Source organism: Anomaloglossus baeobatrachus, chromosome 4, assembly GCF_048569485.1.
Source record: "Anomaloglossus baeobatrachus isolate aAnoBae1 chromosome 4, aAnoBae1.hap1, whole genome shotgun sequence".
Lineage (NCBI taxonomy): Eukaryota > Metazoa > Chordata > Amphibia > Anura > Aromobatidae > Anomaloglossus > Anomaloglossus baeobatrachus.
This window is the reverse complement of record NC_134356.1, coordinates 510,980,846-511,007,170: the sequence shown is the minus strand read 5'-3', so window position 1 is coordinate 511,007,170 and position 26,325 is coordinate 510,980,846. Positions and strand designations below refer to the sequence as shown.

Sequence of the window (26,325 nt, the reverse complement as noted above, 5' to 3'; positions counted from 1 at the left end):
GGTCTGCGCACACCTTTGTATTTTCAGACGCACGTGTGACCATGTGCTCCACATGGCGACATGTCGGTTTTTCTCCGGCAGCACAGGTCTCACATGGATCACACACTGAAGTGATCCATGTGACATTAGTGTGACACCTACCGGAGAAAAAACAGGTCTTGGAAATAAATTGACTTTCTATACTCACCTGTCTCCAGCGATGCTGTCTTCAGCGCTGCTGTCACTTACTTTCAGGCCTGCTCATTATACTCATGCATATTCACTGCACCACGGACCTGTAAGTAACAGCAGCACTAGAGACAGCAGCGCCATGGACAGATAAGTATAGAAGTTCATGATGTCCATGTGCTATCCGGATGTCACACGGACAGCACACTGATAAGAGAGAGTAAACGGGAAACGGGTTGTAAATTCGCGCCAAGGACTCAGAGGATTCGAAGGAGATTTATGCTTCTTTTATTAGTATGCACATGTCAACGCGTTTCAGGAGTCACAGCTCTCTTCGTCAGGACAGCAGGCAAGGAACATCATTGATGTTCTACGAGACACGTAGAACCGGAGTGCTCTCACTAGATCCAAAGAGTGCAAATCCTTTTCACACTGGTGGATAGGATTAGGGCAAAAGGAAGGCAAGGAGATATCCTGATTTAGATGAAAAGGGGATACCACCTTATGGAGAAATTCCGGGACAGGACGCAGAACCACCTTATCCTGGTGGAAAACCAGGAAAGGGGCTTTGCATGACAACGCTGCAAGCTCAGACACTCTCCGAAGTGATGTGACTTCCACCAGGAAGGCCACCTTCTGAGAAAGACTCTCCACCTTGGGAGAGTGTGCCCAGCCCTTAACGACTTCAGGTGGAAAGGGATAACGCGTGTCAGTGTGCCGTTTCTCAAAGCGCTTGTCCGGGACCGCTCTGGGCTTCTGGACAGTGTCCCTGAAGTTAGAGTGATCAAAAAACGTATTGCGCGTACGTTTGGGGAATCGAAACTGGTGTTTCTCCTGCTGAGAAGCCGACTCCTCTGCAGGAGGAGGTGGCGGTGAGAGATCCAACACCTGGTTGATGGACGAAATAAGATCATTCACTAAGGCGTCCCCCCCTCAGGAGTATCCAGGTTAAGGGCGAAGTCAGGGTCAGAGCCCTGAGCTCCCACGTCCGCCTCGTCTTCCTGAGAGTCCTCAAACTGGGATCCAGAGCAGCGTGAGGAGGCCGGGGAAGAATCCCAGCGAGGCCGCTTAGCAGGTCTGGGGCTGCGATCCGGGCAGGATTCCTCCGCCTGAGACCTAGGGGCTATCCTGGGGGCGCGCTGCGGCGCGGACCGAGAAGGGCCTGGAGGAGACAAACTAACAGGGGCCGGGGCCTGTAAAGGGCCCGGTCTGGACTGCAATGCCTCAAGGAGCTTAGATGACCATTTGTCCATAGACTGTGCAATGGATTGAGAAAGTGACAGAGCTTCTCAGCGAAAGAGGCCAACAACGGTGACTCTGTCCCTGCAGACTGCTCAGGGGGAGCCGGGGGATCTACATGAGCTGAGGGGCCCACATGTGCCCGAGGCTCCGGCTGAGCAAGCGTGGCAGGAGTCGAGCATTGATCACAGTGGGGGTAGGTGGATCCCGCAGGCAACATAGCCCCACAAGAGGTACAGGCCGCGAAAAAGACCTGTGCCTTAGCACCTTTGCTCCTTGTGGACGACATGCTGTTGTCTCTTAGGAGAGTGACCACTGAGGGTATATGGGAAAAAGGTATACAGCCTTTCCGAACGGATATATCTAATTTTTTATAATATATATATATATATATCCATATCCCGGCACCCTAGGGGAACCAGCACCGGGTGACCGGTGTGGCTTACCAACCGCAAACAAGCGGAGTGTGTCCTCCAGATTCCCTGTCGTGGATCCCCCGGAGCTGCAGAGCCTTGCTGCTGAGTAGCATCCACCGGCAGAATTGTAAAAATGGCCGCCGGAGCTCTCAGGGGGGGGGAGTGGAGCCGGGGGGGCGGCGCCAGCAGACAGCAGGAATCTGGAGTCCCCAAGTGGTCAATGAGGGGGGAGGGAGACATGCCAGATGCTCCAGCCCTCAAGGCCGACGTCAAGTCGGTAATCCCGCCCTTACCCCTGACAGGCAGGCTCGGGGGTGTGATTTTTCAGACTAGGCCGCGGCAAAACCGGGGACTAAATTTAAGGCCGCGCCCGACAAGCAGGCATGGTCGGCGCGGAAGTCCGCCGATAAGACAACGGACGGAACTACCGCGGCTTCCGGGGAGAAGGTGCGACCCCTGTACAGTCCCCACATGAGGATACAAAGTACCTTCAAGTTGCAGGGCCCGGTCCCTGGGGGTGAAGAAGCTCCGGTCCGGCAGGTTCCACCAGGGGCTGCGGATGGAGCACGGTCCCAGCACATGGATGACCGCATAGGATCCCACTTCTCCCAGAGCCGAATAAGGGATGGTGAAGGAGACGGCATGTGGCTCCAGCCTTTGTACCCGCAATGGGTACCTCAACCTTAACAACACCGCCGACTTAGTGGGGTGAGAAGGTTACATGCCGGGGACCCCATCGGGGGCCTCTTTTCTTCCATCCGACATAACTAAGTATGAGAATGCATGAGTGGATGTGTGCCTCCTTCCACACAAAGCATAAAACTGAGGAGCCCATGGTCCACGGGAGGGTGTATAGGCAGAGGGGAGGGGTTACACTTTTAAAAAGTGTAATACTTTGTGTGGCCTCCAGAGGCAGAAGCTATACACCCAATTGTCTGGGTCTCCCAATGGAGCGACAAAGAAAATCGACATTAGCATCTGGCATGTCTGATTTCATTCTTTCAAAGATAAGCTACCACCAGGCCAGAGAGTTCTCCTGTGTGTGGGGAAAGTCGGGTGAGATAGCCGACGACAAATATCTAAAGTACATGAAAGGCTTAACTTCAGAAAAAGGGCAAGTTGTGCGCCATCAGGAAGAAGGGAATTTTGTTTACTTACCGTAAATTCCTTTTCTTCTAGCTCCAATTGGGAGACCCAGACAGTGGGTGTATAGCTACTGCCTCTGGAGGCCGCACAAAGAACTACACTTAAAAGTGTAAGGCCCCTCCCCTTCTGGCTATACACCCTCCCGTAGGAGTACAGATTCCTCAGTTTTAGTACCAAAGCAAGAAGGAGGAAAGCCAATAACAGTTTCAAAAACAAATTCAATCCGATAACACGATCGGAGAACTTAAGAAACAACATGAACAACATGTGCACCCGAAAAACGAAACCCTAAGAACAAATAGGGCGGGTGCTGGGTCTCCCAATTGGAGCTAGAAGAAAAGGAATTTACGGTAAGTAAACAAAATTCCCTTCTTCTTTTTCGCTCCTAATTGGGAGACCCAGACAGTGGGACGTCCAAAAGCAGTCCCTGGGTGGGTAAAAAGATACCACATGAACGGGCTGTCAGACAGCCTCTTCCTACAGGTGGGCCACCGCCGCCTGAAGGACCTGTCTACCTAGGCTGGCATCTGCCGAAGCGTAGGTATGCACTTGATAGTGTTTGGTAAACGTGTGCAGACTCGACCAGGTAGCCGCTTGGCACACTTGCTGAGCCGTAGCCTGATGCCGCAATGCCCAGGACGCACCCACGGCTCTGGTAGAATGGGCCTTCAGTCCAGATGGAATCGGAAGCCCAGCAGAACGGTATGTGTGAAGAATTGGTTCCTTGATCCACCGCGCCAGGGTGGATTTGGAAGCTTGCGATCCCTTATGCTGACCAGCGACTAGGACAAAGAGCGCATCAGAACGGCGTAGAGCCGCCGTGCGAGAAATGTAAATCCTGAGTGCTCTCACCAGGTCCAACAGATGTAAACCCTTTTCAAATTGGTGAACTGGATGCGGACACAAAGATGGCAAAGTGATATCCTGATTGAGATGAAAGGAAGAAACCACCTTGGGAGAAAACTCTGGAATTGGACGCAGTACTACCTTGTCTTGGTGAAACACCAGGAAGGGAGATTTGCAAGATAACGCCGCTAGCTCGGACACTCTTCGAAGAGACGTGACCGCCACAAGAAAAACTACCTTTTGTGAAAGCCGAGAAAGGGGAACCTCTTTCAAAGGCTCGAAAGGCGGCTTCTGGAGAGCAATGAGAACCTTGTTCAGATCCCAGGGTTCCAATGGCCGTCTGTAAGGAGGAACGATATGACAAACTCCTTGGAGAAACGTGCGTACTTTAGAAAGCCGTGCCAAGCGCTTCTGAAAGAATACGGATAGCGCGGAGACTTGACCCTTAAGAGAGCTAAGCGACAAACCTTTTTCCAACCCAGACTGCAGGAAGGAAAGAAAAATTGGCAATGCAAATGGCCAGGGAGAAAACCCTTGAGCCAAGCACCACGCTAAGAATATCTTCCACGTCCTGTGATAGATCTTAGCTGAGGATGGTTTTCTAGCCTGTCTCATTGTGGCAACAACTTCATGAGATAAACCTGAGGCCGCTAGGATCCAGGACTCAATGGCCACACAGTCAGGTTCAGGGCCGTAGAATTCAGATGGAAAAACGGCCCTTGAGACAGCAAATCTGGACGGTCTGGTAGTGTCCACGGTTGGCCTACCGTGAGATGCCACAGATCCGGGTACCACGACCTTCTTGGCCAATCTGGGGCGACGAGTATGGCTCGATGGCAGTCGGACCTGATTTTCCGGAGAACTCTGGGTAACAATGCTAGAGGTGGGAACACATAGGGGAGTCGGAATTGCGACCAATCCTGAACCAAGGCGTCTGCCGCCAGTGCTCGGTGATCGTGAGACCGTGCCATGAAAACTGGGACCTTGTTGTTGTGCCGTGACGCCATCAGATCGACGTCCGGCGTCCCCCAGCGGCAACAGATCTGCTGAAACACGTCCGGGTGAAGGGACCATTCTCCTGCGTCCATGCCCTGGCGACTGAGAAAGTCTGCTTCCCAGTTTTCCACGCCTGGGATGTGAACTGCGGATATGGTGGACGCTCTGCTTTCCACCCACGTCAAAATCCGTTGGACTTCTTGAAAAGCTTGGCGACTGCGTGTTCCCCCTTGGTGGTTGATGTACGCCACCGCCGTGGAATTGTCCGACTGAATCCGAATCTGCTTGCCTTCCAGCCATTGTTGGAAGGCTCGCAGGGCAAGATAGATTGCTCTGATTTCCAGAACATTGATCTGCAGGGTGGACTCTTCCAGAGTCCACATCCCCTGAGCCCTGTGGTGGAGATACACCGCTCCCCACCCTGATAGGCTCGCATCCGTCGTGACCACTGCCCAGGACGGGGGAAGGAACGACTTTCCCTGTGACAATGAGGCGGGGAGAAGCCACCAACGCAGAGAGTCCTTGGCAGTCTGAGAGAGGGAGACAGTCCTGTCGAGGGACGTCGATTTCCCGTCCCATTGGCGTAGAATGTCCCATTGTAGAGGGCGCAGATGAAACTGCGCGAACGGGACTGCCTCCATTGCTGCTACCATCTTTCCTAGGAAATGCATGAGGCGCCTCAGTGAGTGCGACTGGCTCTGAAGGAGAGATTGCACTCCAGTCCGTAGCGAGCACTGCTTGTCCAGTGGAAGCTTCACTATCGCTGAGAGAGTATGAAACTCCATGCCAAGATAAGTCAGAGATTGGGTCGGGGTTAGATGAGACTTTGGAAAGTTGATAATCCACCCGAAACTCTGGAGAGTGTCTAGTGCCACCTTCAGACTGTGTTGGCATGCCTCTTGAGAGGGTGCCTTTATAAGCAGGTCGTCTAGATACGGGATGACCGAGTGACCCTGCGAGTGCAGAACAGCTACTACTGCTGCCATGACTTTGGTGAAGACCCGGGGGGCTGTTGCCAGACCGAAAGGTAACGCTACGAACTGCAGGTGTTCGTCGTGTATGACGAAGCGTAGGAAACGCTGATGCTCTGGTGCGATCGGCACGTGGAGATACGCATCTTTGATATCTATTGATGCTAGAAAATCTCCTTGAGACATTGAGGCTATGACGGAGCGTAGGGATTCCATCCGGAACCTCCTGACTTTTACGTGTCTGTTGAGCAACTTTAGATCCAGGACGGGCCGATACGATCCGTCCTTTTTTGGGACCACAAACAGATTGGAGTAAAAACCGTGACCTTGTTCCTGAAGAGGGACGGAGGTCACCACTCCTTCCGCCTTTAGAGCGGCCACCGCTTGCAACAGAGCATCGGCTCGGTCTGGTGGTGGAGAAGTTCTGAAGAAACGAGTTGGCGGACGAGAACTGAACTCTATCCTGTACCCGTGAGACAGAATATCCCTCACCCAACGGTCTTTGACGTGTGACAGCCAGATGTCGCCAAAGTGGGAAAGCCTCCCACCGACCGCGGGTGTGGGAATCGGAGACCGCAAGTCAGGAGGACGCCGTCTTGGCAACGGTTCCTCCGGCTGTCCTTTTTGGGCGTGACTGAGACCTCCAAGAATCTGAGCGTCTCTGGTCTTTTTGAGTCTTTTTTGACGAGGCGAATTGGGACCTGCCCGGTCCTCGAAAGGACCGATAACCAGACTGACCCTTCCTCTGTTGGGGTCTGTTTTGTCTGTGTTGCGGTAAGGATGAGTCCTTACCCTTGGAGTGTTTGATGATTTCATCCAAACGCTCTCCAAACAATCGGTCACGAGAAAAAGGCAAATTGGTTAAGCACTTCTTGGAATGAGAATCTGCTTTCCAATGTCTCAACCACAGGGCCCTACGCAAAACAACGGAGTTGGCTGACGCCACTGCCGTGCGGCTTGTAGCGTCAAGAACAGCATTAATCGCGTACGACGCGAATGCCGCCATTTGCGAGGTCAATGGTGCTACCTGCGGGGCAAATGCACGTGTGACGGAGTCAACTCGCGCAAGCCCGGCTGAGATAGCTTGGAGTGCCCATACGGCTGCAAAAGAAGGCGCTAATGACGCTCCAATCGCTTCATAGATGGATTTCAGCCAGAGCTCCATCTGCCTGTCAGTGGCATCTTTAAGTGCCGCTCCATCTTCAACTGCAACCAAGGATCTAGCTGCAAGCCTGGAAATTGGAGGATCCACTTTTGGACACTGGGTCCAACCCTTGACCACCTCAGGGGGAAAAGGATAGCGTGTATCTTTAAGCCGTTTAGGAAAACGCCTTTCAGGATAAGCGTGGGGTTTCTGGATTGCGTCTCTAAAGTCAGCGTGGTCCAGAAAAGTGCTTAAAGTACGCTTAGGGTATCTGAAATGGATTCTCTCGTGCTGCGAAGCTGACTCCTCCACAAGAGGAGCTGGTGGGGAAATATTTAACATCTTATTGATGTTAAATATAAGATCATTAACTATGGCGTCACCATCTGGTGTATCTAGATTGAGAGCGGTCCAAGGATCAGAATCCTGATCAGTTACGTCCGCCTCATCACCCATAGATTCATCTCGCTGGGATCCTGACCATTGAGATGAATGTGAAGGCCCGTCATAGCGAGCCCGCTTAGGCTGCCCGGGGCCATCGTCCGAGTCAGAGTCTTCACCCTGAGGTGTATATGCCGGTCCCGGAGCTTGGAGCTGAGGGGGACCAGGGGGCAATGATTGCACAGTGTCCGTGGCCTGAAGTACAGGCCTAGCTCGCAATGTGTCAAGAATTTGTGACATAGTGAGAGACATTCTGTCAGCAAAAGCTGCAAACTCAGTTCCCGTCACCTGGACAGCATTCACAGGTGGTACACCCTGGGTCACGTCCAGCAGAGGTCCCGACTGTGCAAGCGCCGCAGGGGCCGAGCACTGCACACAATGGGGGTCCGTGGAGCCTGCCGGTAGAAAAGTCCCACATGCGGTGCAGGAAGCATATAATGTCTGTGCCTTGGCACCCTTGCGTTTTACGGACGACATGCTGCTGGCTCTCTGCAATGTGAGAGAGTCTATAGCCAAAGGGCGACCAGCGCTATGCAATACAAAGTATTTGTAGAAACAAAATACTAAGAATACTACTGGCACAAGAGGGGGTGAGCCCTGAGGGCTGCTTACCGCCCGCTGAATAGCGGGTAAGAGGCTGCAGAATTCCTTGTCTGGGTCTCCCCGGCTCCCCTCTGCAGCTCAGCGTGTCAGCAGGAATGGCTGCCGGCGTCTGTGGAGAGGGGCGGTCCGTGGGAGTTCCCAAACAAAAGTGCGGGAAACAGTGTCCCCTCTGTGCCGATGGTGAGGGCTGGAGTATGTAAAAACGACTCCAGCCCTCGGCGCTGATGCACTGGCCAGCGTCCCGCCCCTCTCCTGACTGGCAGGTCTGGGGGCGGGAACGAACGGAAGCAGGCCGCAAAAGCCGGGGACTCGAGTTATCAGCGCGGCCGCCGTAAAAGCGCGGGCCGCGCTGAAGTCCCCGGCGCACCACAAGTGCCAGCCGCGCCGCAGTCCAGCGGCCGGCGTGACCGATTCCTAGACGTGGCCAGCGTCCCGCCCCTCTCCTGACTGGCAGGTCCGGGGGCGGGAACGAACGGAAGCAGGCCGCAAAAGCCGGGGACTCGAGTTATCAGCGCGGCCGCCGTAAAAGCGCGGGCCGCGCTGAAGTCCCCGGCGCACCACAAGTGCCAGCCGCGCCGCAGTCCCAGCGGCCGGCGCGACCGATTCCTAGAAGTGTGCCTGCTTCAGCGAAGCTGAATGAGGCCATGGCACAAGCGCCGTAGCGCTGATGTCCCCCGGCGCACTACAACACCCAGCATGCTGCGGTGTGAGCGCCAAATGCACGGGGACACAGAGTACCTTGAGGAAGCAGGGCCATGTCCCTGATGTACTCCGCTCCATCCAGCATCTTCTCCAGGGGCTGTAGATGGAGCACGGTCTCAGTGCCTGGAGACCAGTAAATCCCACTTCACCCAGAGCCCTGTAAAAAGGGATGGGGAAGGAATCAGCATGTGGGCTCCTGCCGCCGTACCCGCAATGGGTACCTCAACCTTACAAACACCTCCGACATACAGTGGGGTGAGAAGGGAGCATGCTGGGAGCCCTGTATGGGCCCTCTTTTCTTCCATCCGACATAGTCAGCAGCTGCTGCTGACTAAAAAGAATGGAGCTATGCGTGCGTGTCTGACCTCCTGCGCACAAAGCTAAAACTGAGGAATCTGTACTCCTACGGGAGGGTGTATAGCCAGAAGGGGAGGGGCCTTACACTTTTAAGTGTAGTTCTTTGTGCGGCCTCCAGAGGCAGTAGCTATACACCCACTGTCTGGGTCTCCCAATTAGGAGCGAAAAAGAAAGAGCGCTACTATAGAAATGCATACACATAACCACTGCTCCAATCCTGTCAGCGCTGAACTGAGGCCCATTCTCAAGATTAATGTGGATCCCAGCGGTAATAATACCACACATCTAATGGACATTTGGGGAACAGCCTGTCAATAGTCAATGTGTCAGATGTCACACTTGTGTCATGTGTGTGCCTCTTAGGGCCATGTCAGATAAGAATTGTACCCATCCAGCAGAAATCATATAGACTCTGATGAACTTGTACAGAACAGCAGATGTACTGGTAGGATTTGCTGAAAAATACCCTTGATCAGCATTGTAGGGGTACGGTAAGAGACAGAGCAGACATAAAGAGGGGCTGCCTGTTGCAGAGAGCCATTTTAAGTAAAACATTTGGAAAACACTAAAATAAAGTTGTGTAACAGCTGCTTACGTGAAGCCCCAGCCGTCTATGGCGCTAGCGAACACCACATTGCCCTGATCTGGAGAGAAGTACAGATGGGAATCATCGGTCTCATCCAGGCCTGCACTCCAGTCATACAGCTGCTCTCCATCCGTCGTCTCAGTCGTGGTGTCTTTTTCAGCTCTCTCTTCCAGGACCTTGGAGGTAAAGAGACTCCCGGTCACAGCGTTCACCTAGAAGAAGACAGTAGACAATAAGATACCGCCTGCCCGATCAGAACCTGATAACTCCCATTAATGTTAGGGGTTACCTGCTCCAGGATCTTCTGCAGATGTGCATATGCTTCTTGTGAGGAAAGCTTCAGCTCCACTATTAATCTATCAATCTTATTGATCACTAGAACTGGTCGTATGTTCTCCAGCCAGGCCTGTCGTAACACGGCTTGTGTCTGCAGGAGGTAGAACGAGAAATCAAGCAATGAAAGACACAGAAAACATGTCCTGCGAGGACAATCAAGGACATGCACACCTGCAGAGATATGTGCACACAGTACGCTCATGTGGAAAGCTCTAGTAACCAAACATCCAGTGATCATAGTGATGGGGGACGGACAGTTTTGCATTCTATTACTTTCTATCATTTAATCCTAATGACTGTTGATCAGTTGTCAGATATCCCTTTAGGGACTATTTATTGGGGCTAACACGGATTTAGGCGCTTGGTCTGTATATATAAGATATGTGGTGTGCTTGGAAAGCCTAGACCGATGTCACAGGTTGTTTCGGACATCCCTTAGTATATACAGCCACAGCAGACACTAGACGGATCTATTATAAAAGTCATCATCACCTGACATTTTGATGTGGGCACTATACATGATTGCAGTGGCCCAAAAGTGTGGTCTACTGCGCTTTACAATAAAAAAAATAAATTGGACAATTCTCCAGAAATTGTAAACAGTTGTCGAGTCGTTGGTTTATATACCAAACAGGAAAACATCATTTACAAATGTCTATCACTACATGTGTTACTAGTGTACATGCACTTTCAGTGATATAAGGCTATGTGCCCATGTGGCTTTTTTTTTCCATTTTTCCTTGCTTATTTTAATCAATAAAAGCAAGGAGAAAAAATCCCAGCAAAGTCTATGAGAATCCTGACTTGCTGTGCCCATGTTGCTTCTTTTTTCTTGGAGAATTTGTTGCTGAAAAAAGCATCATGTCAATTGTTTCTGTTTATTTCCTGCGTTTCTATAATCCCCTGCAATGCTTTATCACTACAGGGGATTATGGAGCGGCATTGTGTGAGGCTCTCCATAGCTCAGTAACCCGGGGTCGAGATGGTGACGACCCAGGGTTACTATGGCATCGATCGGGTCCCTGTGATCACATTACAGGGACCTGATTGCCATGGAGAGGTAAGCGATTCCACTCCCTGCATTATGAATGCTGCAATCTCACTGATTGCAGCATTCAGGGGGTTAAACTCCCGGGGAGCAGCACGGGCACCACTCCAGGCAGTGAGAGCCGGGTCCTGGATGTAACATCAGCCGGAGACTCGGTGGTCATCACGGGGGTGCAGCACGTGAATCCTCGCAAACACCATGATTAAAGCACAAAAACAGCAGGAAAAAACGCAAGTGAAAAAAATGTGCAAGCGCAAAAATATAAATAGCACATTTTTTCAGCTGAATTTACCCAGCCAAAACATGCTCTTCGTGTGCAGAAAAGCAGCACACAAAAATGCAATGTGGGCACATAGCCTAAGATTACCTTACTTAAGTATTTACCTGCGGACAAACACCTTCTACAGCATCGACCACAACAATGGCTCCATCACAGAGGCGGACAGCTGTAGAGACCTCAGAGGAGAAATCAACATGCCCCGGAGAATCTATGAGGTTGACGAGATACTCTTCATCCCCTGAAAACATAAGATCATATGTAGTCTGTCATTCCAAACAGATCAGGTAAAAAAAACACTTCGGAAAACAATTCTCTGGCAAATCAGAAGAAATCCCGGTATTAACAAGCCACCTCCTGTAATCTAGTAGCCACAATTATAACAGAATTACAGATCCACTTAGGGTTATCAAAGAATTACTATTGTATAAGCTGGTCTATAGTCTCTCTGCTCTTACTGTAAAGAATCTCCGTCAAGGTTGGGGAGATATTTTTTACCTCTAGATTTAGAAGTAGTCTTGGTGTTATATCTACAGTCCTGGGAGAGATCTCTGTACGGACCTTTCATATAATTATACCCCATAAGGTCACCCCTCAGAAATCTTTACTCTTAACTAAATAATGCTAATTTAGAGAATATTTCTGGGCACTGGCTCTACCCAATTAATGCTTCTTACTATAGCTGCGTGCCTCAATGCTCGAGCTGTCTTTCTTGGACCCCAGTGCCCCAAACTAAACCCAGTCAGGCTCAGTAGACTAACAGAGGATGGTGTAAAGGTGAACTGTGACAAGACAGGTCAACCGTCCAGTGTGAATCTCCCCTTACAGCATATGTTGGAGGAAAGAAAGGAGATCATGGGACAGATGATGTTCAGCGACTTACTCCCCCTTATTCATGCTTAGTCAAGCAGAGCATGGCCGTGTATGGGGGAGGGTGGTCTGCTGAGCCAGTATGGACCTTACTCATGGCTTTCAACATGCAGCAATCTATATATATAATTGCCTTATTCTGTCTGTCTGTCTGTCTGGCTCCAAAATTGTGTCACCGTGACAGTGTCACCGTGACATTGTCGATAGCGTGACAACTGTCGGATTGGCCGCTGGTCTCGGCCTGGCCCCGCCCCCCCACGGATTGGCCGCTCGCCTCGGCCTGGCCCCGCCCCCCGCAAGGATTAGCCGCTTGCCCCGGCCCTCCGCACGCATCGCCTGCTCCAGCGTACACCGGCTCCCGGTACACATGTGCAGGGAGCCGGCATATGCTGACGCCTCGCCCACTCGCCCCCGCCACACGTTGGCACACTCGGCCCCGCCCCCGGCAGACATAACCTTGCGATGCTGGGATCGTGACGGAGCCGATGTACGCTGGTAACCATGATACACATCGCGTAACTATAGGAAGCACTTTCCTTAGTTACCCGATGTGTATCATGGTTACCAGCGAACACCAGCTCCCGGTACACATGTGCAGGGAGCCGGCATACACTGCGGTCAATAATGAAGTGTCATGCAGCGGTGAAAGAGTTAAAGACACTGCAAGACACTTCATTATAGGCAGCGAGCACCCCCAGAAGAGAGAAGACAGAAGAAAGAAGACCCCCGATCATACTCACCAGATGCCGACCGGGAGCAGGTGAGCGCATCAAGGTCCTGCAGCGGCGGAACACACACACACACACACACACACACACACACGAACAGACACACACAAATCAGATCACACACACACACACACATCAGATCGCATCCACACACTCACAACATCCAGTGATATCGCTTACTTCTCGGCGGCGATACTGTCCGTGCAGTGACCTTCCAGGACCTGCCGGAGGATCACATGGCCGGAAGCAAGTGGTATCTCCGGATGTTGTGAGTGTGTGAGCACGTATGTGCGATATCGTCAGTGTGTGTGCGCGTGTATGCAATCGGATGTGTGCGTGTATGCGATCGGAAGTGTGCGTGTGTTCTGATGTGTGAGTGTATGCGATCGGATCTGTGAGTGTCGGCAGAAGGCAGAGGAGCACGGCGTTTAGCACAGCTGCTGGGAACGCCCACCGGAGGGCATAGGGAGAAGTGGGGTGTGAGTGTATGCGATCAGATGTGTGCGTGTATACTGTCTGATGTGTGACTGTGGAGCACGATGGGGAGTGCGCAGCATGGGGGATGGAGCACGATGGGGGGTGCGCAGCATGGGGGATGGAGCACGATGGGGGGGGTGCGCAGCATGGTGGATGGAGCACGATGGGGGGGGGTCGCAGCATGGTGGATGGAGCACGATGGGGGGTGCGCAGCATGGGGGATGGAGCACGATGGGGAGTGCGCAGCATGGGGGATGGAGCACAATGGGGAGTGCGCAGCATGGGGGATGGAGCACAATGGGGAGTGCGCAGCATGGGGGATGGAGCACAATGGGGAGTGCGCAGCATGGGGGATGGAGCACAATGGGGAGTGCGCAGCATGGGGGATGGAGCACAATGGGGGGTGCGCAGCATGGGGGATGGAGCACAATGTGGGGTGCGCAGCATGGGGGATGGAGCACGATGGGGGGTGCGCAGCATGGGGGATGGAGCACGATGGGGGGGGTGCGCAGCATGGTGGATGGAGCACGATGGGGGGGTGCGCAGCATGGTGGATGGAGCACGATGGGGGGGTGCACAGCATGGTGGATGGAGCACGATGGGGGGTGCGCAGCATGGGGGATGGAGCACGATGGGGAGTGCGCAGCATGGGGGATGGAGCACAATGGGGAGTGCGCTGCATGGGGGATGGAGCACAATGGGGAGTGCGCAGCATGGGGGGGATGGAGCACGATGGGGAGTGCGCAGCATGGGGGATGGAGCACGATGGGGGTGCGCAGCATGGGGGATGGAGCACGATGGGGGTGTGTGCAGCATGGGGGATGGAGCACGATGGGGGGGTGCGCAGCATGGGGGATGGAGCACGATGGGGGGGTGTGCAGCATGGGGGATGGAGCACGATGGGGGTGTGTGCAGCATGGGGGATGGAGCACGATGGGGGGGTGCATGATGGGGATGCACACCTCCCCCCAAAACACACACACAGCGCCACACGCGCACCGCACAACACACCACACACACACACACTGGGAACAACAAACACCGCCCTACACAGACACCCACACACAGACAACGCCGCACACACACAACACGCAACACACAAACACGGCGGCATACACAAATATACGCACATACCGCGCAACACACACACTGCACAAAACATACCTCCCCCAAAACACACACGCACTCCACACCCACACAAACCGCGCAACACACACAGCACCACAGACAGACAACACTGCAGACACACAGCGCTCCACAAACAACGCAACACACACAACGCAACACACATACAACACCGCTCTCACACACCCCCCACCCAGACAACACCCAGAACATTTACAAAGCCCTACACAAACACTGGCAACTACACACAACAACATCGATATATATATAACAAAAAACATACATTAACTACACAATAAATTCTAGAATATCCGATGCGTTAGAATCGGGCCACCTTCTAGTTTAGAATATAAATGTCAAGTAACTAGAAGACGTGGACAAACTATGGCGATTAACAACCTAGCACCATCTTTCATTCCCTGGATCCATACAGAAACAATAAGACGACAAAACAATAGACAGGTGTCAGTCCATACATAGAGAGAAATGTACAATATATACAAGAAGGAACCCAGTACCATCTCTGTGCTCTAGGGATATGGCGCTGGATTTCATAGTGATTCCTCGGATTTGCTCATCTTCTCGACTGTCCATATAACGTAACTGCAGGGAGAGGCAGGAGTTATAGCGTACATCCGAAATAAAGATTATCTCTTAAATACAAAGAAAAAAAAAATCTTATACCTTCCCTGCTAATCTATTGGAGATGATCCCATTGCTGGATATGAGACAGTCCGCTAAAGTGGTTTTCCCTAAAGAAAAATAAATTAAGAAAAAAAAAAAAAATCATACATTAAAAATGATAAAAAAAAAAGTTTACCAAGTGCTATAACCAACTTCAATAAAGAGATTTTTCAGAAAACCGCATGCTAAGAGATAGTCACTAGTGATGAGCGAGTACTAAAAAGCTCGTGTGCTCGAGGCTCGGGCCGAGCATCCCAAGATACTCGTGTACTCGGCCCGAGCATCGAGCCCAATGTTATCCTATGGGAGACCCGAGTATTTTTGTGAAATGACCCCCGGCAGCATGTAGAAACCCTAAAAATGGCACAAAAGTCTCCGAAGAGTGCTCAAATGACATGGCAACAGCATGGGGAAGACCCCTTGAAGCATTTATCACTCAAAAGTCACAGCTGTGAACAATTTTGTCCGCGTTTTACGCCATTTTTACGGACTCACCAGAAAACCTTCCAAAATGACACCAAAATGAATTTTCATGGCGGAAATGTTAAGGGCACATACCCAATAGTGAGATAGAGCTGGTGTATGTTACTTTTTGAGATTAATACATGAAAGATTTTACGTAAAACATTGTGTGGCACTCCGATGTCCCTGAGAAGAGACGTACATAAAGGCCTCTGAGTCTAATGTGCCCATTTTGAGGAAGTGAGTCTTTGTAGTATTTTCCTTTGCCAGGGCAGTCCAAAATTGTGAGGTTCACCAATGCCCCTGCATACAGACGTGCATGAGGGCCTGTAAACCTGAAGTGCCCATTGTAAGGAAGTGGGTCTATTGTAGTATAGCCCTTTGGCAGGGCAGCCAAAAATTGGGAGGCTCCACATTGTCCCTGGATAGAGATGTGCATGAGGGCCTCAAAACATTAAGTGTCCATTGTCAGGAAGTGGGTGTATTATAGTATAGCCCTTAGGCAGGGCAGCCAAAAATTGGGAGGCTCCACATTGTCCCTGGATAGAGACGTGCATGAGGGCCTCAAAACATTGTTCCCATTGCAAAGGAGCGGGTCTCCTGTCGTTGTAATGTCCATTCTGCAAAGAATGGGCGAAAAAATTTACCACTGGGGGTATACCTGAAACAAAGGCCTAACTATTGTAACGGTCATCATGGTGGCGCATGAGGAGAAGGAGGAGCAGTCCAGCGATTATCCAAAGTCCAGAAGTGTGTACCCATGGGCGAGTGGAGGTACATGGCAAATTCCCGTTACAAACTTTAAATTCCGCTCTCATTTGCTGGTGGTGTGGTGAAGTCTGGCCCAATCCAACCCTTGTTCATCTTGATCAGAGTCAGCCTGTCAGCATTTTCAGTTGACAGGCGGGTGCGTTTATCTGTAATGATTCCACCTGCGGCACTAAAAACACGCTCTGCCAAAACGCTAGCGGCAGGGCAGGCCAGGACTTCCAAGGCGTAGAGAGCCAATTCATGCCACGTGTCCACCTTGGATACCCAATAATTGTAAGGCACAGAGGAATGTCGGAGTACAGTTGTTCGATCTGCAAGGTACTCCTTGAGCATCTGGGCAAACTTAGGATTTCTTGTGGCACTACCCCGCACCTCAGGGGCTGTGGTACGTGAGGGGCTGAGAAAACTGTCCCACATCTTAAAGACTGTTCCCCTACCTCTGGCGGATTGGACTTGTGCCTCTCTCGGCTGTACGCCTTGGGTGTCCACTGATTCCTGACCTATGCCGCTAGCGTTTTGTGAGGGGAATGCTTTGCCTACTTCCGTGACTATGGCCTTCCGGAACTACTGCATTTTGGTTGACCTCTCCGCCTCGGGAATAAGAGACATAAAGTTCTCCTTGTAGCGTGGGTCTAACAGTGTTACCAACCAGTAATGATTGTCGGCCAAGATGTTCTTAACGCGAGGGTCACGAGACAGGCAGCTTACCATAAAGTCAGCCATGTGCGCCAGACTCTTAACAGCCAGGACTTCAGTATCCAGACCAACACGATGACTGAACATGCTGTCCTCCTCCTTCTCATCTACCCTGTCCTCTGGCCAGCCACGCTGAACCGAGGATATGACTGGTGTGCATGTCATATCCTCAATTTGGCCGGAGAGTTGCTCCATGTCTTCATCCTCCTCCTCGTCATAGTCCTCCACTGCACGTTGTGATGAGACGAGGCTGGGCTGTGTGTTATCACCCACTACTGTTCCTTGCTCCAACTCATCGCGCTCCGCCTGCAATGCATCATGTTTGTTTTTGAGCAGAGACCGTTTTAGAAGGCAGAGAAGCGGTATGGTGACGCTAATAATGGCGTCATCACCACTCACCATCTTGGTGGAGTCCTCAAAGTTTTGGAGGATGGTACATAGGTCGGACATCCATCTCCACTCCTCAGGTGTTATGTGTGGAGTTTGACCCATTTCCCGACGGCTTAGGTGATGCAGGTACTCAACAACTGCCCTCTTCTGCTCACATATCCTGACCAACATGTGCAGAGTTGAATTCCAACGCGTGGGGACATCACACACCAGTCTGTGAGCCGGAAGATGCAAACGGCGCTGAAAGCCGGCAAGGCCGGCTGAAGCAGTAGGTGACTTTCGAAAATGTGCAGACAGCACAGCTCTGGGTATGACTTTAGAAACCGCTGAACCACGAGGTTGAGCACATGGGCCACGCATGGAACATGTGTCAGCTGGCCTCGCCTCAAAGCCGCCACCAGGTTCCGGCCATTGTCACACACGACCTTTCCTGGCTTTAGGTTCAGAGGTGTGAGCCAGTGATCTGCCTGCTGTTTCAGAGCTGTCCACACCTCTTCTGCATTGTGGGGTTTGTCACCTATGCAGATTAGCTTCAGCACAGCCTGTTGCCGCTTCGCCGAGGCAGTGCTGCAGTGCTTCCAGCTTGGGACTGGTGTGGAGGGTACAGTGGATGAGAATGCGCAGGAGGAGGAGGAGGCTGAAGAGCATGACATTCCGGAGCTGTAGAGTGTGGGTGAAACCCTGACTGAGGTAGGGCCTGCAAACCTTGGTGTGGGAAGGACGTGTTCCGTCCCTCGCTCAGACTGGGTCCCAGCTTCCACAATATTAACCCAGTGTGCCGTCAACGAGATGTAGCGGCCTTGCCCACAAGCACTTGTCCACGTGTCTGTGGTTAGGTGGACTTTGGGTGAAACAGCGTTGTTCAGGGCACGTGTGATGTTTTGTGACACGTGGTTATGAAATGCGGGGACGGCACACCGGGAGAAATAGTGGCGGCTGGGGACCGAGTAACGTGGGACAGCTGCCACCATCAGGTCGCGGAATGCTTCTGTCTCCACCAGCCTAAAAGGCAACATTTCCAGCGCAAGCAGTCGCGAAATGTTAGCATTTAGAACTGTGGCATGTGGGGTGTTGGCAGTGTATTTGCGCCGGCGGTCAAAGGTTTGCTGAATGGATAACTGAACGCTGCGCTGGGACAAGGACGTGCTTGATGATGGTGTTATTTCTGCGTAGGCAACTGCAGGTGCAGGACCGGAGGAGGCTTGTTCGCAGGCAGCATGGACAGGGGATTGGCTCGCATGCACAACCAGCGAAGACGTAGCAGTGACATCAGCAAGCACTGCTCCTCGACTCTGTTGTACTTCCCACAAAGTCGGGTGCTTGGCTGACATGTGCCTGATCATGCTGGTGGTGGTCAGGCTGCTAGTTTTGGTACCCCTGCTGATGCTGGCACGGCAGGTGTTGCAAATGGCCTTTTTAGAATCATCTGGAGCCAACTTAAAAAACTGCCAGACTCGGGAAGACCTAACATTTGTACAGGCACCTTGTGTCGTGTGGTTGTTCCGGGGAACGGTTGCCTGACTTCTGCCTGGAGCCACCACCCTGCTTCTTACTGCCTGTTGGGATGCTACGCCTCCCTCCCCCTGTGCACTGCTGTCCTCGCTCTGCATATCCTCCTGCCAGGTTGGGTCAGTTACTGGATCATCCACCACGTCGTCTTCCTCTTCCGCACCCTGCTCCTCCTCCTGACTTCCTGACAATTGTGTCTCATCATCGTCCACCCCTTGTTGAGACACGTTGCCAACTTCGGGAGAACGTGGCTGCTCAAATATTTGGGCATCTGTACATACGATCTCCTCATGACCCACTTCAACATGAGCTGGCGAGAGGCCAGAATGTGCGAATTGAAACGTGAACAGCTCTTCCGAGTGTCCAAGTGTGGGATCATTAATGTCCGAGGACGTGTACTCAGCCTTGTGGTAGGAAGGAGGGTCAGGTTCTGAAATGTGCGGTGCAGTATCACGGCTACTGACACTTGACCGTGTGGAAGACAGAGTGTTTGTGGTGGTGCCAATCTGACTGGAAGCATTATCCGCTATCCAACTAACAACCTGTTGACACTGGTCTTGGTTCAAGAGCGGTGTACTGCTGCGGTCCCCAAGAATTTGGGACAGGATGTGCGAGCGAGTAGATGTGGCCCTTTGTTGTGGCGAAATTAGAGCTTGCCCACGACCTCGGCCTCTGCCTGCACCACCATCACGTCCACTTCCTTGTTCCTTGCCAACGCCCTTGCGCATTTTGCTGACGTGTATTCACTAGACTTGTGCGTTATATCCAAGTTTGTGCAAATCTTGCACCTGTACGCTGCCACCGACAGGCACACACGTGCGGTTTTTAAATGCAAGCACGGACGCACTAAGAACCTAACAGGTTTTTAGGAGCAAAAATTAATGAGAAGTCTGACACTATCAGGACTGTTTTAGACTGTGTACACCAGCCCCAGATATGATGAAGGCTGGTATACGGTCACCACTAGGAATGGCTATATACCCTGCCTGCCTGCCTGTATACTGCTACAATAGTCCTGACAAGGACTCTTCTGGTCACTAGCCTGTATTCCGACCTGGCTATACCCTGCCTGTATACAGCAACAATAGTCCTGAGAAGGACTCTGCTACTGTACTCCGACCTGGCTATACCCTGCCTGCCTGTATACAACTAGAATAGTCCTGAGAAGGACTTCTGGTCACACTGTTTGCAGCCCTGCTACGGAAATAGCTATAAAGGGCCGCAAACCTTTCCCTGAAGCAGCGACCCTCTCCCTGCACTGACTGTCTGGATGGCTGTGAGCAGAGCACAGCGCGCCCGCCGGTATAAAGGCTCGGTCACGCTGTGCAGGCCGGCCAATCACTGCAATTCCACAACTAACAGGGCTGTGGCATTGCAGTGGTCTGCCAGCCAATCCCTGCATGAGGGCTGGCTCTCAAAAGAGCGCCAACATGCAGGGATGAAGACCACGAGTACAGCACGAGTATCGCGAGATTACTCGGTCCCCGCCGAGTAGCCCGAGTACAGTGATACTCGTGCGAGTACCGAGTAGTAACAAGCATGCTCGCTCATCACTAATAGTCACTAATAAAGAGGCTGCCTGGTTTGGAGACACTGTTCACTTCAATGGGACTTTTGTCCCATTGTCCAGAGCTTTAAAGGGAACCTGTCAGGTGCAATATGCATCCAGTACCACGAGCAGTTCTAGTGTATATTGCTAATCCCTGCCTAACTGTCCCTGTATACACTAGTATAGGTAAAGAGATCTTTAGAAAAAGTATTTCTAAATATCTTTAAATCGTATGCTAATGAGCGAGGGGACTACTACCCTGGGCATTAGTTCCCCTGGCTAGTCGGCTCCATTAGCATATTAGTATGCCCCTGTGGGTGTGCTATCATGCTAATGAATGTGCAGCGTCCGAGGATGATCTCACTCACCTCTCCGCTGCCATCGCTGCCCGACAATGGATTTCGGCTCAGTGTCCATGACCCTGGAGTTTCGGTCATGCGCACTATGAAGTCGGGTGTACACGTCCTGGCGTCAAACTGAAGTAGTGCATATGACCTAAAGTGTCGGGATCATGCGCACTGAGCAGAGATCCAGCGTCGGACACGATGGCAGCGGAGAGGTGAGTGAGATCATCCTGTGACGCTGCACATTTGTTAGCACACCCAAAGGGGCATATTAACATGCTAATGGAGCCAACTAGCCAGGGGAAATAACGCCCAGGGGACTAGTCCCTGCGCTCATTAGCATATAATATACGATCTTTAGGAATACATTTCTAAAGATCTCTTTTTCTAACTGTGACTGTTAGGCAGGGATTAGCAATTTGCACCCAGAACTGCTCGTGGTTCTGGGTACATATTGCACCTGACAGGTTCCCTTTAAACATAATCCCCAACAGAGACACTTACCATAAGCTAAAGCATGATGTGAACAGTCTACTACACGCTAAAAAGCTCCATATGGAAAGCAATAAGCAAAAAAAGCTGTATATATAAGAAAGAACACACCAAGGGTATACACATGTCACAGAAAATATGTATTTGTAAAATATTTTTTTTAATTATGCAAATAAATATTGAACACGGACATGAAAAATGTATAACTACAAATAAAGGGTATTCTCAGGCTGTCTCTTGAGCAGATCAGAGCCATGCAGTCTCCTTCCTTCCTGGTGTCTAGCAGGACGGGCTCTCCTCCGTGAGGGACAGCTCTGGTGAATAGGGCTGGAATAGTAGAATGATAAACGACTCTTCATCATCAGTACCTATTCGTTTTTTCTGCATCATATCCTACTGGTTTAATTTATCAAGGTGTATAGAATATAAATGTAATTATTTCACCCCTTCATGACCATACGATTTTCTGTTTTTGCGCTTTTTTCTTTTCCTCCCCTTCTTAAAAGAGCCATAATTATATTTTCCATCCCCATCTGGGCTGTGTGAGAGCTTATATTTTGCGCCCTAAGCTGACATTTTCACTGATATCCTTTCATGGTAGATACAACGTTTTGATCACCTCTTATTGCATTGCAATGTTGCAGCGACCCCCCCAAAAAAAACCGTAATTCTGGAGTTTTATTTTTTTTACTCTTTACGCTGTTTACTGATCGGAGTAATTTATTTTATATTTCTTAGAGCAGATGTTTTTTCATATATATTTTTATTGTACTTACTAGTCCTAAGGAATATACACAGCAGTGCATCATCAGCTTACCCTTGGCTATCATTCATGACAACCCATCAGCACCCCGCGATCACATCACGGCGCATAGATGGGTGTGGCAAATTACACCCCCCCCCTACCAGCGCATCTTGTTGTTAGAAGTAAACGGCGGAATATAATTGGTTAACAGCTGCGGACAGATATCTGATCCTGATTCTCTTGTTGGGTGTCTTTTGAAGTGTTTTCATATATTTTTCATGTCTATTCAATAAGAAATTATTAGTGATTGAGTGATGGGCAGACTCGCAGATAAGCAGGACCAAATATTTATTTAGTTGTTTATTTAATTTCACTTACCGATTAGTAATGGGGGGGTCTCATATACACCTCTAATTACTAATCTAGGGCTTAGTGGCAGCTGCGAGCTGTTATTAACCCCTTATTACACAGTCTGCCCTGGTGCGATGGCAATCGGGATGAGCCAAGTAAAGTTTCGAGACTGTCACATCTAAAAGATGTGATAATCCTAGGCAGCTGCAGGTTGATATTTTTAGGCTGGGGGGGAGGGCAATAAGCACGGGTCCCCCCAGCCTAAAAATATGAGCTCCCAGCTGTCAGCTTTATCATGGCTGGGTATCAAAATTGGGGGGGAACCGCACGCTAGTTTTTTAAATTATTTATTTAAATAATTTTTAAAAAGCCGCATGTGGATCCTCTTATTTTGATAGAAAGATAAGCACATAGCTGGGAACTGCAGCCTGTAGCCATGTGCTGAGTATCATAATACGGGGGGGACCCTATACCGTCTTTTTATATTTTTACATGAATCTAGATGCAGACACAGCACCTATGATTGGTTGCAGTCAGACCCGCTGTCACACAGGCTGGGGGTGAGTCAGACTGCAACCAATCAGATAAGAAATAACGTTTGGAACTCCATTCTATGTCTGAACTGGGTGCAAAACCTAAAAAAACATCACTATGGGGAGATAAGGTATGCACACCAGTGACTATGTAAGGGGAATACATGGAATAGCAGAAACTGCTGTGTGAATACTGACATGAAAAATTCAATAGCTATATGTAAGGATGAAATGTGAAAAATGGAACCTGCATTACTGCCATGAATATATGAATAAAGAGAAATTTAGCTACTGAATTGATCAATGCAATAGAGCCCCAACACTACGCCAAAGTATTTCTCTACGTTGGGGTCCCTAGCTTGTGTGTGTCCTCTCATGCAGTTAAACTTACCGTGAATGGGAAGCTGAGACCCAGATTGATTGCAACCAATCAGAAACATGAGGACTGCCAGTGGACAGGGAAAGCAGTGAAAATGTAAGAAAGATAATGTAGGCCTGGAAGCAGAGTTACAGCCATGCGGAGACCAGGAAGTATAAAGTGCTCGCTTTATTCTTATTTTTTTTTCCATTACCCGGGTGGCCGGACCTGGATAGTTATCTAAGATTACCTGAGAACTCCTTGTCCTGGGGTCGGTGCTCTGGCTCTTCTGAACCCACGCGGATCCGGACTTTTACAGTCCAGGTCCGCTTATCACTAGTAATTATTGGTTTGCATAAAAATTATATTTTGCGGATGTTAAAAGTCACTGCGCCCCTCAATCAACACTGAATTTCTGCAGTGGGAGGATATATCTCATCCCCAACGCTGGTATTGTAAAAGCAAAGAATCTTCCATCCAGGAAATAAGCATCCAACCATGTGAACATCCCTTATTATTGTTCTTTTGAACTATACTTCTAAGTTCATTCAAAGCCAGATACAAAAGTTACAGACCCTATGATTAGAGCGAGCACACTGATTGTTTACAGTAAACTCTTTTTGCAATTTACAGTGAGACAGAGGCCATACAAACCACACACTGTAGATTTAACCCCTTCACACCCAGGCAATGTTTCGGGGGGGTTCACACCCAGGCAATGTTTCGGGGGGGTTCCCTCCCCTATTTCCGAGAGACTTAACTTTTTTATTTTTCCATCAATCTTGCCATGTAAGGGCTTATTTTTCGCAGGACGAGTTCTACTTTTAAATGAAACCATAAGTTTTACCATATAGAGTATAGGAAAAAGCAAAAAAATTTCAAGTGCAAAAAAAGATGCAAAAAAGTGTGATTGCATGATTGGTTTTGGGATATTTTATTCACAGTGTTCAATAAATGGTAAAACTGATGTGTCAGTATGATGCCTCAGACGGTGCGAGTTTGAAGACACTGAACATGTGCAGGTTTACCTTTATCTAAGGGGGCTAAAAAAAAATTCAGAAGTTTGTCCAAAAAAAAGGCGCATTTTTTGCGCCATTTTCTGTGGTCTGTAGAATTCTCTTTTTTCGGGATCTGGGGCTCAGTGACGACTTGTTTTTTGCATCTTGAACTGAACTTGCGCAAAAGTGTCGTAAAGTCTGTTATCGCATTTTGCACAAAATTTGTGGCAACCAAAAAAAAACGTAAGTTTGGCGTTTTGGATTTTTTTTTTTACTGCTACGCAGTTTACCGATCAGATTAATTGATTTTAAATTTTGATAGATAGGACATTTCTGAACGCAGGGATACCAAATATGTGTAATTTTTTATATTTTTTAAACCCTTTATTTACAATGGGGAGAATGGGGGTGATCTGTGCTACCATGGAAACCATCGGATCTACGTGATAACATCACGTGACGTCTGATGGCGCCAGGTAAGTGAATGCTTACCGTGGCCCGCTGCTACATCACGCTGTGACATATTCACAGCGCGCTGTAAGGGGTAGCGAATCCACTCATGCCTGATAGCCGCACATGTCAGCTGTTTAAACCAGCTAACATGTGCAGCGATCGCTGGCGGCAGCAGGCAGGAATTAACCTGACATGATCCATGTCAGGTTAATGTCATGATCCACGTCGTCATGTATCGTGAAAAGGTTAAGGAAACTAATCACAAGTAAAAGAAACAAAAAAAATACATTCAAATTAACCTCTTTACGACACATGACGTTCTGGGTACGTCAGGATCGTGTTAGGTTAATGCCTGCCTGCTGCCGCCGGCAGCCATCGCTGCACGTCAGCTGATTTGAACAGCTGACCTGTGTAGCTATCAAGCACGAGTGGGTAGCGAATCCACTCGTGGATTTGCTACCTACCGTATTTTTCGGACCATAAGACGCACTTTTTTTCCCCCAAATGTTGGGGGAAAGTTGGGGGTGCGTCTTATGGTCTGACTATAGGGCTGCGGCTTGGAATGAGGGTGCTGCGGGTCATCGGGGGCACGAGCAGGCTGCAGCAGCGCCTGCCGTGACCACGTGGGCCCGCTCATTACATATGCACGCCCATCCTCCCGCCCATCTCTCAGCGCTGAAGCCGGCACTGACAGGTGGGAGGAAGGATGAGCGGGGACGCGCGCACAAGAGCCGGCCGCATGATCACCCCTGGCAATTACAGCCTGGAGTGATCATGTGCGGCTGTATTCACTGCCCCCAGCGCGGGGTGCAGTGAATCAGTGCACTCACCCGTCCCCGTGTGTGGAGCCGCCCCCCTGCTGCACGCGACGACTTCCTGTCTGTGCCGGTCAGCTGATCTGTGCTGAACTGGTCAGCTGATCGGCACAGACAGGAAGACATCGTGTGCTGCAGGGAGACGGCTCCACACACACAGGTCAGCGTGCCAGAGAGGAAGATGTGATCGGTGCTGCAGGGAGTGAGGAAAAGGTGAGTATAAACGTTTATTTTTTTCTCTGTGCTATAGGATACAGGCCATATACCAGGATGGTATATGAGCAGGCAGGATGGGGGGGCATGTGAACAGGCAGGATGGGGGGGCATGTGAACAGGCTGGATGGAGGGGGGGGCATGTGAACAGGCTGGATGGAGGGGGGGGCATGTGAACAGGCTGGATGGAGGGGGGGGCATGTGAACAGGCTGGATGGAGGGGGGGGCATGTGAACAGGCTGGATGGAGGGGGGGGCATGTGAACAGGCTGGATGGAGGGGGGGGCATGTGAACAGGCTGGATGGAGGGGGGGGCATGTGAACAGGCTGGATGGAGGGGGGGGCATGTGAACAGGCTGGATGGAGGGGGGGGCATGTGAACAGGCTGGATGGAGGGGGGGGCATGTGAACAGGCTGGATGGAGGGGGGGGCATGTGAACAGGCTGGATGGAGGGGGGGGCATGTGAACAGGCTGGATGGAGGGGGG

General features: G+C 50.6%; 1 protein-coding gene across 1 annotated transcript in view; it reads right to left on the bottom strand.

Moving 5' to 3' along the window:
* The window catches only part of EFL1 (elongation factor like GTPase 1), a 472,312-nt gene that overhangs the window by 426,021 nt on the left and 19,966 nt on the right, over positions 1 to 26,325 (bottom strand). The window contains exons 3-7 of the mRNA XM_075345858.1: positions 15,161 to 15,228; positions 14,995 to 15,079; positions 11,384 to 11,517; positions 9,905 to 10,042; positions 9,625 to 9,827 (exon numbers count right to left, since the gene is read on the bottom strand). Coding sequence (XP_075201973.1) covers positions 9,625 to 9,827; positions 9,905 to 10,042; positions 11,384 to 11,517; positions 14,995 to 15,079; positions 15,161 to 15,228 — 628 coding nt within the window. The remainder of the gene's footprint in view (positions 1 to 9,624; positions 9,828 to 9,904; positions 10,043 to 11,383; positions 11,518 to 14,994; positions 15,080 to 15,160; positions 15,229 to 26,325) is intronic.